The sequence below is a fragment of the Tupaia chinensis genome, unplaced genomic scaffold (assembly GCF_000334495.1).
Source record: "Tupaia chinensis unplaced genomic scaffold, TupChi_1.0 Scaffold000023_1, whole genome shotgun sequence".
Lineage (NCBI taxonomy): Eukaryota > Metazoa > Chordata > Mammalia > Scandentia > Tupaiidae > Tupaia > Tupaia belangeri.
Genome location: NW_006159453.1, coordinates 4,583,538 through 4,595,787, shown reverse-complemented (window position 1 = coordinate 4,595,787; position 12,250 = coordinate 4,583,538). Strand labels below are relative to the sequence as shown.

At 38.3% G+C, this 12,250-nt stretch overlaps 1 protein-coding gene and 1 long non-coding RNA gene across 6 annotated transcripts in view; one reads left to right on the top strand and one right to left on the bottom strand.

Moving 5' to 3' along the window:
* Position 1: 1 nt before the first annotated feature.
* The window catches only part of LOC102503283 (guanylate-binding protein 2), a 24,999-nt gene continuing 12,750 nt past the window's right edge, over positions 2 to 12,250 (bottom strand). For 3 of the 5 annotated variants that reach the window (XR_003548878.1, XR_003548880.1, XR_003548881.1), the window contains 6 exons: positions 9,897 to 10,109; positions 7,874 to 7,976; positions 7,402 to 7,595; positions 5,799 to 6,068; positions 2,632 to 2,767; positions 3 to 107 (listed from right to left, as the gene is read on the bottom strand). Coding sequence is in view for 1 of the 5 variants with exons in the window: in XM_006140178.3 (XP_006140240.1) it covers positions 5,964 to 6,068; positions 7,402 to 7,595; positions 7,874 to 7,976; positions 9,897 to 10,109 (615 nt within the window). In the remaining 4 variants the exon portion in view is untranslated. Of the gene's footprint in view, positions 108 to 2,631; positions 2,768 to 4,862; positions 6,069 to 7,401; positions 7,596 to 7,873; positions 7,977 to 9,896; positions 10,110 to 12,250 lie in introns of those variants that run through there. The other 2 variants (XR_003548879.1, XM_006140178.3) reach the window with 2 other exon arrangements.
* LOC102502999 (uncharacterized) overlaps positions 2,053 to 12,250 on the top strand; it is a 14,963-nt gene continuing 4,765 nt past the window's right edge. Inside the window, exons 1-2 of the long non-coding RNA XR_003548883.1 lie at positions 2,053 to 2,102; positions 4,429 to 4,561. This is a non-coding gene — a long non-coding RNA (uncharacterized LOC102502999). The remainder of the gene's footprint in view (positions 2,103 to 4,428; positions 4,562 to 12,250) is intronic.

Sequence of the window (12,250 nt, the reverse complement as noted above, 5' to 3'; positions counted from 1 at the left end):
TGTGTTCAGTGACCTCGCCCACACCTGGTGTTCTCCTCCTGCCTTGGGCTCCTCAGGAAGTCACTGCTTTTAGAAGCTGAAAAATCAATCCGGAGATGACAGCCATCCTGTTTTGGGTTGAGAAGTGGAGAACTGAGAATAAAAGTGCACTCTTTTTAAAAAAAATTTTTTTTTTTTTTTTGCCAAATTAACTGTTGAGGTTTTGTACTTTTCTGAGAAGGCAGGAAAACGGAGTTTGTGGGAAGAGGAGGCAGGAAGGTCCCTCTGGGCTCTTGATGCTTGGCCTTGTAGCCTGGTGGCTATTTCCACCTTCCCAGTTGACTTGGGGGTCCTTGGCCCCACACTTAAAAGAGAGCAGCAGGTGGGAATGCAAGCAAAGCACTGTAGGCTGCCAGTGCTTCCACAGCCTGTCTGGAGGGACCTTTATCTATGGAGGGTGTTGTGATTTGTTTTTAATTTTTTTGTATGCTCATTTATTTTCTGTTGTTTTTTTTTTTTAAAAAAAAACAAACTTTTTTTTCATGTACTGTAACATTTAGATGTCTTAATAAGACCCAAAACATCTAATATAACAGAGGCCCAATGGTGGGAAGTACACACTAGGAACCAGTCAGGAGCCCTTGGAGCAAATGAGGCAGGCCGTCTGGGGAGAGGGTGACAGCTCAGTCGAGACCAGGGTACTGGGTTCTATTCCATAGTTTATAGAGACTGAGGGTCATTAAGCAGGCTCCCAACTGTGTTTGGGCTCAACTGATCCGATGGCAGGAAAAGAGAGAAAGAGAGAGATTGAGGTGGGATGCTCGAGGTAGGGATCACTATGGAGTCTGCCGAAGTGTGAACACATGTCGCAGTGCTGCCCTCTGGGCTTGTGTAGATGCATATTTCAAAGGCTTGGTTAGGGACTTCAGTCCTTGACTTCTGCCTCATCTGTGATGTGGGCAACAGGGAGAGAAAAAACTCAAGCTCTCTGGTCCAGACCCACAGTGCCTTCTGCGGTGTTCTCCAATTTCATGTCCAGCTTCAGGGACCCAGATACACCAACTGTTAAGAGCAGCTAAGAAAGTGTCTTCTCCAGCTAGGTTGCCATGAACTCAGCTTGAATATTAGAATAATACAATATTTATAACTGAAAGGTCTGGTATAACTTTGAAAATATAAGCCAAGAGTGAGTGACACCATATACACTGAGGCAGTGATTTAAACTACAGTTGACTATGCGAAATCAAACTTCCTTAACCACTAGGCTATAGGGCCTTCCAATAAACTTTTTGTTAATAATGTTAATAAAATAATTAGAAAACACAAATTAACAAAGGAAAATATAACAATTCCTTTCCTTAAAATTTTGCTCTTCTGTTGACTTGAGAGAATTTTCCACAGGATGGTTCCACACATTTCTAAAACTATTTCTCCTCCACACCACATAGACTTTTATGTCTGCCCTATATGGTGGAACACATTCATATTCTGATTTGAGTTTTGGTCTTCCTGAGGAAGAGATTGTGGACACTCAAGATTGGGCATTTAAACAAGGTTCTCTGTTAGGTTACAGGTAGACTGAGAACAGATGAAAAGAGTTGGTTGAGATGGTGGGAAAGTGGAGTGAAAATTATTCTAAGCAGAGTTTACAAAATATCAAGATCAAATTGAAATTGTAGTGTTAGTCAGTGATTTCTCTCTGAGGAAAATGGAGTATTGGGCCAGCAGATGATGTCGTGCTTATGTGCCTGGACTCCCACATGGCCGACTGCAATTAGAATCATGGACCCGGTAACTTGAAAATCACTCTGTGTGTGTGTTTGTGTGTGCATGCTCAGGATCTTCAGAGGAGAATGAAGAAGGAATTGCGGTGTGACCATTTTCCCTGAGGGGGTGATTTCTCACTTTCCCTCTCACTGTCTCTCTCTCTCTCTCTAGGGTGACCACATGTGCACTAAATCAAAAACCTCTTAAAAAAAAAGAGAAAAAAAAAAGAAAATACACTATTGAATACATAGAAGCCTATGTGATTGGATATTGGGATATAAAACCCATTCTCTTTTAAAATTGTAATAATTATGGGAATTGATCAAATCTGCCTCTCAAGGTCGTCTACAGTTCTGGTAAGTGCCATGGAGGTGAATCCACATCAAGCATTGAATGTTATCAGTGTTAGGTTGAGCATCTCAGCAGTCACTTTTGTACCCATAATCCATATGAGTAACAAAGAATTCTGCTAGAAATAACAGTGACTTAAGATATTAGACATGATAGATACATTATAGCCCAAATGATAGTTTGTTTTACAATCCAATTCAGAGTTTTCTTTTAAAATAAAATGATCTCCAAAAATTTAAAGGTTCATCCTCATTTTGATTGTCTTTGTTATTGATGTGGGTTATATGTCTATATTGCTTTAAAAAGAAACCCCAACATAAATTGGCTTAAAAAGTTAAATTATTTCATATCACAGTGCACATTTTCTTGTACTGTGGAGCAGTTTTGCCTGACACATTCCTGGGTACTTCTCTGCCTGGGTGTCCATGTGTTCATAGAGAATGATAGAGCAGATTTGAGAATGTCAGAGACAAAGCATGAGTCTGCAACAATGCAGAAAATAGAACAATGTAATGTTTAGTAGGGAATACCTACTATAAAGGAAGAGCACAGTCTGCTTTATAATAGCAGAGCTCCGAAGTAAGGTTCTTGTTTTCACATGGTATTTGTTTTCTATAACTTGGTGACTATCAGTGATTTGCCTCACTTTTTTCTTTCTTGGTATTTTCACCTATGAAACAAGAATAAAAATGGCACCAGTTTCATACTATTGGCATGAGTTTTTATGAGTGAGTTTAGTGAGTTTTCAATGGTCATTTTGCTATTTTTATCATTAGAGGAAACTCAGATAAGAATGGCTGTTCAGCTGAACTGAAGATTTTTCACTGGCCATGCATGTACGACTTCTCCCCACCATGCAACTAGTAAACTAACCTCCCATTTTATTAAATCTATGTTCTGAATAGGAGCTGGTCTATCTTGACCTTGCTTCCATAGCCACGCTGCTTATCCAAAGACGACTATTTCCAAGCTGTGCAATCACAGCAACAGAGACTGATTTACAAGGAAGGATGAGGGCATGATCCCAGTCAAAATAATCAGAGTCCTTCGTATGGTTAGAGAATTACCTTTTGTTACTCTTTATAATGATGATATATCTTGTGACACAAGAAGAAGAAATAGAAAAAATAAATTGGGTTTCCATTGTTTACAATGAGTAGAGAAGGGTTTTGATCATCAAATATATTTGAATTATTTGTCAGGATTGTTTATTTTGTATTGTCAGGATCAGTTACATTTAGTGAAATGTCCCCTGATGGTTATGTTAGCACCACTGCTGCTGCCTGCAGACATGGAGTGGGGACAAAGACCACCTGCTAGCATCATCTCAACTTATTCCTTAACATATTTCCAGAAATGTTGGAAAGCAATATGCTTTATTTTTTAAAAAACATTTCTAACAAGTGTTTGTCCTATTCCATCACCCAAAATTTAAGTTTTCTTAAGAAATAAGTTCTGGGTGCAGCCATGGTGGCACATGAGATTAAGAAGCTGCTGTTGTGTAGGTTGAGGACATGTGGGAGACCATGGATGGGTTCCCAGCCCACCTTGAAATGCTAGCCATGGTGGTGTACACCTGCAATGCCAGCTACTTAAAGGGTGAGGCAGGAGGATCAGTACGTATTCAGATCAAATTAAAAGAAAAAAAAAAAAAAAAGGAAGACTAGGAGAAAGGAATTTCCTGAAGGCTATTCCTGAAGGCTGTTCAAAGTCAGCCTAATAGATGAGCAGGTAACTCCAGAGAGCTGACCTATAAATGTGCCAGGTGCAGGTGTGTGAGCGCCCTAGATTCTGATGGGATGAAGAAATGGAGAAGGGATTGCAGTGTGACCAAACCCCATGAGGAGATGCTTTCTCTTTCTCTCTCTCTGGTGAACACTTGTACCCTCAGGCAGTTACAAAGAATAGAGAAAGAAAAATAGTTCTTAATATGAGGAGTAAAAACAAACTGAATCTTAAATACAAATGAATTGATATGCTATATTGTGTGCTTGGGGGTGTAAGGGAGTACCATCCTGCTGTCCTTAATAGGCTTTGTTTAGCTATCTTTGCTTAAAAGTTAAAAATAACTTAAAGAATATTTTAAAAAGTAGAAAAATGGGACAATAATAAATAATAATAAAAATTTTAAAAATGGAACAATGAAAAGGAATATTAAAATACAATGGAAAAGAGAAAAAGACGAGTGTTGTATGTGATACATTCAAAACACTAGGAAGTCTTGTTTTACTCCTATAGTAAGATACATCTTCAGAGATCTTCCTTACATAACTGGCTGGCTTTAACATGGAGAGGAATTTCCACATTATGAGTTTCCACTTCCCATTGTAGAAGACAGATGACTCTGACAACTGTCAATCCCAAACTCCCACGGGGAGGACCGTGGTTTAGATACTGCTGTGCAGAACCACTTTTCTGAGACTTAGATGATGATGTGAGCAACTCAAAGATTCAACTCTTCAAGGTATGTGTGTGTGTGTGTGTGTGTGTGTGTGTGTGTGTGTGTGTAGGTGTGTGTGTCCACTGGAAATGTGAGGATGGAACATCCATTTACTCAAAGTCGACAACCAAAAATCTTGCATTTCATTTGGAGATCACTGTATCAGGTTTTAAGAGCTGTGATGTTTTCTGTTGAGATGTCTTCATTGTATGCTTAAGGTGGAATAGCTGTAGAGTCTGACTCCCTCCCCATCCTGGAGGGGCAACATGCACTCTAAAAGTTTTAATACAAATTAAATTGCTTTTATTTAAATTATTGAACCAATTCTGTGACTTGCCATAAAGAGTCCTGAACATAGAAATTTTGAAACAATTCTGGTAGATTCATGTTTTTTTTTTGTGTTAATGAATTATTCTTAATTTTTCCTTCTGTCATCTGGTTCTTCCTAGCAAAACTTTTAACCTGTGTGACTTCAAAGATAAGATGTCATAACAGAGGGGCACAAAGAAAAACGGAGTTAAGTTTCAGGTTTTGTGTATTATAGTCATGGTCCTTAGGTGAATGAGAAGGAATATATTTGAGTTTAAGTTAAAGTTTCCCTTTCTGTGATTATAGAAGTTATTTTCTAAACTGAAAGAATGGAAAAGACTAAAAAGAGAAATTAGAAAAGGGGAAGAGAGAGATTTAGGAGACCTGACACTGGGCCATATTTATCTAGAGAGCTACCCACACAGAGAAGATAGGACCTCCACTCATCCGTGCCTTCTGTGCAGGGGACCACCTCCTCTGCCAGTGCCCAGGAGTCCCTTGAGTGCCCACAGATCATGCAGACTCCAACCAGCTAAAACTGTAAACTGCCTGCACCCTGACGTCAAGTTAAGTGTCTCAGATCTCCCTTATTTGCAGCAGCATGTGATCGAAAGACAACTTAGCAGAAGTTCAGCTGTGCCTCATGGTTTTGTTCAATCTTATCAGATTTTTCCTGTTTGCAACACTCCAATCCTATCCTAGGACTAAAGTAAATCCTTGAGTAAGAGTGTGGGGCTGAGAATATCTAGAAGGGTGGTCTATATGAGGACAAAAATGTCTACTCCATACAGAACCTGCATGATCTCTCCCATTGTAAAATGTATCACAACTACACAATTTAATATCTCTCTAGAATTATGAGCATGATTACAAATAAAGCATCCAGTTAACATCATATTAATCAATAATATGAACCAGTATTAATAGAATCACTTAGGATTTAGGCCATTACCTTCACATTTAACCTTCACTTTGCAAATTTTATCGCTCAACCAGTATGCAAGCACCATGACTTCAAGTTTAGTTTAGTAGCAATTGTTTGTTATTTTGAAGTTGTTCGATCAATTTGTTCCTTGGGGAGAGGGAGTTGGGTACAGAAATTTTATTTTTTGGATTTTTAGAGTATGTTACATGTTGATTTGTACATCCTTCGGCTATACCGCAAGTCTCTATGAAGTTCATTCATCCGTTTCCCTATCTCCTCGAGAATTTGGGTCTGTTCCTACAAAAGAGAGAAAAGATTCAATTTGCATCATTTAACATTTGTCCTATAATTTTCCAAGCTAGTTCCCTTTTTGGAAATTACATTACTCTCTCAAGAGCTTCTGACACTGATTCTTGAAATCCTTTCTTTCCTCAACCTTCATTATCTCTCTCTTGCTGTGCCTATGTCTGCCATTGATCTCTCTGGGCTTTCTTTCACTTCAGAAATGCTGTTGCCTTATAGTATTTAAAATATCAGAGACCTAGAAATCCATTCTGAGGCCCCATTGCTTGCATGCAACACAATCATTCAGGAATAATTACCCCCCTTTTTTTTTCTTTTGCTTCATTTCTGCTCTATTTAATATGGAATAGATGTTTGAATAGGAAATTTAGTACAAGATTCCAAAATTTTAATGGCAGCAGTAACAGAAGTTGAGGCAATCAGGACTTGAAGTAACTCATAGAGTATTTTGAGCCGACATCCAGATTCAAGATAGATGCGGAGTAGAGACCAGGTAGGTTCTGAAAGCCTGGACCCTAATTAATGTGCTTAAGGAGACAGATGGTTGACAAGTCTCCCTATTCATTAGGGAATGTCTAGAGGTGAAGTCATACCATGAATTGCATAAACAAAATCACTGTGTGTCCCCGTAAAAATGGCATACTAAATGTTTTATCAGATAGTCTGATTATAGAAAAGTTACTTATTAAAATTACTTATCTCTTATGAAGTTACAGTTTCCCCATTTAGCAAATGAGATAATAATTTTGTTTCATTAGATAACAATTTATTCAAAGAATGCCTGTAAAACACTTGTGTGGTACCTAGAATGAATAGATACTATTTATTAGAGATATCATATAAAAGGTGTCTATGGAATTTTATTCTGCAAATAAGCAACCTTTAATAACCACAGATGAGAGCTGGGGGTGGGGGTGTGGCACAGTGGCTAAAGTGTTGACATCCCACAGGGTTGATAATGGTTTGAGTCCCAGACCTGGATGCTTGAAATTCACACTAGATGTGTGTTCATACATGCCCAAAATCCCAAGAGGAGAATGAAGGGATTGCAGTGTGGCCATCACCCCTAGGAGGTGATTTCTTGCTTTCTGTCTCTCTCTCTCTCTCTATTGAGCGCATTCACCTTATTGCAAAAATCTCTAAAAATAAATAAATAAATAAATAACCTACCAACCAGAGGTGGCCTGAGGAATGAAAAATGTAGAAGAGTATTTTGAGCTATACAGTTCCTTTTGGTGGTGGTAGTGGGGTGAGGAATGAGGTTTTCACCTTTACCCTTTGCTTTTATGTAGTGCACTGGTAAAGAAAATTGAGATGAGACAATTACCTTAAGTTTAAGATCTAAGATCCTCTGTTGCTCTGCCATTAACTGGGCCTTCTCCTTCTCCATCCTCTCAGTCAATTGTTTCAGATGTTCCTGAAAACTCTTATCTTTATGTTTGATCATTTCCTCATTTTTCTTTTTTGTTTCCAACAACATTTTATTTGCAGCTTCTGCAGATTCAGACTTTATGCATTGCACTGCAGAAGAAAAATAAGCAGAAAATATAAAGATTAAATTGTACACATTCCTTTAGCCTTTCAGCATTTAGTTTCATATCACTCAGAAATTCTTCTTGTGGTAATTTTTGCACTAGTAAACAAAAGACAGATGATCATGCATACCAATTAAGAAAAAACTACCATAAAATTAAGGATTATACTTGCTATTTTTTCTCTACAATAATGATTCTAGATGAGCCAATGATACTAACATTTCTGGAAATTTCTAGCTACTTAAATGTTTTCACTATTCTCACCTTCAATCTCTTTTTCCTTTTCTGTGAGTGACTGGTCATTCTGCACAAGTCCAACTGCCAAATCCTCCTTGGACTGCAAGTATTCTATCAGCATCTCTTCTGCCTAATTGCACAGAGGAAGTTAGAGTGAAAAAACAGAGTGAGGTTAAAGCAGTACTCTGCAATGTATCTGTTAATGCAATTTACTTTTGTCACCCATGTAACAATTTATTTCATAATTCAAACAAAATTGTAACTTTAGTAGGCTGGAAACCCAACTCTCAATTTCCCCTCAGACCTGTTCTTTCCCAACACCCTCATTTTAGTAATTAGTAGGTTTTGTTCAACCTACTGTATCGTTGACATCTGCTCTCGCTTTACCATATACAATTATCAACTATTCATGTTGGCTTTAGCTTCAGAATATTACCAGAAACCATATTCAGAAAACATCACTTGCACCTGCTTCACCTAAATGCCCTAGTCCATGGCTACATTTTCATGATTGGTTCCTGTGCTTCCACTCTTACTCTCCAACAGTCCATCTTCCTTGGTGGTCAAATTTTGCTGTATTATTTTAAGAAAATCACAATATTCTCTCCTTAAAATTCATTTTTTTAGGAGAGTGAGAAAAAGAGGGAGAACACCCCTAAGGCAGTCTAGACACTGCAATCCACTCCTACTTCAGTCACACATGGATCGCAACCATTAAATTCTGGCCAATAACATAATCAAAAGTGTTGTATGGCACTTAGAAATCTCTTCAAAGGGATTGAAAGAGAGCTATGAGTTGACTCAGCTTTTTTACTCTTCTGTTTCTCTCTATCTTTCTCCTCGCTCTCTCTCTCTCTCCTACCTATTATGTGGAAATAAATGCTGAAAGTCCAGTGGCCAACTTGCAGGGTAAATTGATGTTGAAGAGGGAGGCCATGTACAAAGGTGCAGAAGCAGAAAAAAAGGGGCCTGGGACTGAGACAAACATGTAGTTATCACAACAGCACTGGGCCTTCTCTTCTTGACTTTTTGTAGAAGGAAAGAAACTTTTGGAGCCAGACAGTGACATGGTGGTGGTGCAATGCTCTGTGATGCTGACCTACACGAGAAGGTTCTGTATTTTTGTCTGGAAACTTCCCTGGACACTCTGGTTTCATTTGTGCTCAAGAAATGGGGTTGGCTGGGGGTGGATTGCAGAGTGAGGGCTCAGTTGTTCTTGCTCCCTTTCTCTCTTTCTCTATCATTTTCAGTCATGTAAGAAATAAATCATTTTAAAGTCACTGTTGCTTTTCATTTTAATTAATACATAGCCAAACAACGTAAACTGATATAATCTGAGTAGACAACGTAGAATTAGTAAGTACACAGATAGAGCTACCTGGATTTGTATTCAAACTGTACCTCTCATCACCCATATGGTACTAGGTAAGTCATTATTTTTGTCTCAGCCTCATTTTATTTTTTTAACAAAATTAAGATATGAATATTGGGACATTGGAAAAGTCGTGATGCATTTTTGCATAGAAAAATACGTCATGACTTCTCTGATGACCCAATAGTATATTCACAGGGTTGTTTTCAGAATTGAATGAATACATCTCTCAGCCCTGTTACTAGAACACAATAAGCACCATATAAATGGTAACTATTAATACTGTGATTTGTTTATAAACTACAGCGTAAGTTATTTATTGTCTGTAAGTATTTTGACAGATCTTGTTTTTGTTTTGCTTTGTTTTAATTGCTCTATTCCCAGTAATTTGACAAGTGCATGGCCCACATCTAAGATGAAATAAACCATTATTGAATGAATGTATGAATAAATTAACTTCACAACCATTTTTCAAGGTCACTAGCTATACCTCCAAGGACGAACCTGCTATCTATAACAGGATGGGCTCTCTTATTATGTGAGTGAGTAGATGGATGCATGAAGGACACAGGCACTGCATAACTAATCACAGTACTATAATTTCTTCCTTGTTTGCTGAAGGGTTTGAAAGAGTCTCCTCAGCCAGAACCCCGACATGTTACCCAGTACTTAGCTTACCTGTATTCCCTTTTTGGGTACCTGATAGTATTTTTCCTTCAGCTCCTTTATCTTCTGAATAAAGAGATGGTAACCTCCTGGTTTAGAGAATGTCCCCTGCTTCACATCTTCTTCAAGAGGACCAAAAATATCCTGAAGTAAAGCCTTGCAACAGTCTGATGATACTTTCATATTCTGGTTATAGAAGTCATCGCGCTTTGCTTCCAGCTGGTCCTGGGAGGTGAGCAAATAGCACAGGTGGTACAGTAAAGCCATGAAGAGAATGTTGACCACTCATAAAATACTGGGGAATTCTGCAGAGACTGAGGCATCTGTTAATAAATATGGCCACACTCCTCCCCTGACTGTGAGATCCTAGAGTATCCATGAGAAGAGTGATTGTAGCAGAAATTTATTTATTTCTGTTTGAGACTCCTTGAAGCTCTGTTTCCCTGATTCTCAAATTTATTTATTTCTGTTTGAGACTCCTTGAAGCTCTGTTTCCCTGATTCTCTTGCCTGTAAGAACAGTTTTTCGACTCCTTGAAGCTCTGTTTCCCTGATTCTCACTCTTTCACATGAGTCTTTTATTTTCTCAAGTCTGTGATTTCAGGAGTTCTAGTGCAGAGCACGAACATCAAAGTCAAATAGGTCTGCTTGAATCTGTGGACCCACCATGCTGTGGTTTTGTGACACTCACCCTTTGGGAACTGAGGACTCTGTCTGTGGAAGTGGGGATAATACCTATCTCACAGATTTCTTGTCAGAATTATGAGGTGATATAAAACATTAAGTCCAGTGTCTTTTCTGGAAATGTCAGTAAGAAGTATTTGGTTATTTAATATGTTATTTAGTATGAGAATATTTTGTGTATTTTTTCAATATAAAGCTAATGATAGTAATGAAGATCAAATATAGAAAGGGAAGTCCATATGTGGAAAGTCTAATAGAGCAGCACATTTATGTACATTAAATCACCCAAGATAACTGAAATGGCAAGCTCTTTTCTTCCTAAGTTTGAAAGGATGCCAATTACCTGTGGCACCAGAACCTCTGAATGCAACAATGTCTCACTTGTAAATTCCCACCTTGTTAGCCAGGGGAAGGAGTGTCACTTGTCTGGTGGCTATTTGTCATGCAACAATCCCTTCTTTTTGGGGTAGGTGGTGGGGGAAGTTTTTTGCCATAGGGCACCTGTGCTCGCCAGAAGCCCAACATGAGTTAAAGCCACTGGGCCTGGGATTCAAACCACTGTCAACTACATAAGGAGTCTAGCGATGTAGCTATTATGCCAACTGCTGGTCCCAACAATCCTTGCTTGACTATAAATAATGTAGACTTTAAGAACATTCTCAAAAGAAAAAAAATACAATTAATTTCTCTTTCTTACTTTTCTGAAATTTCTTCCATTGGTTTACATAAAATTAATTATTAGAATTACTTTTTAAAAATGTGATCCCTATAAATTTTTAGCAGGGAACATAAAACTAATGTTATTTCCTTTAACTTAAAAGAAAAAAAAATAGCTTTATAAAGGCAATTGTACAAGTTCCTTATTTGCTTAAAATATGACATCCAGAGGGAGAAGTTGATAATAATGGATTTTTGTGTAAAATTTGGCTAGTTTGGGACCAGCAGTTAGCATAATGGCTATGTCGCTGGATTCCCACGTAGTCAACCGTGGTTCGTGTCCCAGACCCGGTGGCTTAAAACTCACGCCTGGCGCATGTGCGTGTGTGCCCAAGATCCCTAGAGGAGAATGGAGGAGAAGGGATTGTGGCATGACCATCCCCCCTGGGGGGTGATTTCTCGCTTTCTGTCTCTCTCTGTCTGGCCAGCGCACACGCCCTATAGCGAAAACCTCTAAAAAAAAAAAAAAAAAACTTGGCTAGTTATGGTGCCTCTTTAAAAAAATAGATCTAAGACTTGGCATAATCTACCCTTTCTATAATGAGTACAAATATGCATACATATGTGAATGCTATTGTTTTGTAGTCTAGAAAGAGTTACTCTTCTCATGAAGGACCCATACTTTTCTCCCTCTTATTTTTTTATTATTATTATTTATACATTCAATTGTTATACATCATTTAGATTGTAAAGAGAATTTACAAGCATGAAATACACCTCAGACCAGTCCAGTTGAGAATACTATACACGTCATCATCGACAAGTGATAAACTACATCTGTGTCCCATAAATGTCTTACCTCTCTTTCTCTTTTTTTTTTTTTTTAGAGGTTTTTGCTATAGGGCATGTGTGCTCGCCAGAAAGACAGAGAGAGACAGAGAGATAGAAAGCAAGAAATCACCCCCCAGGGGGGATGGCCACGCCGCAATCCTTTCTCCTCCATTCTCATCTTGGGATCTTGGGCAC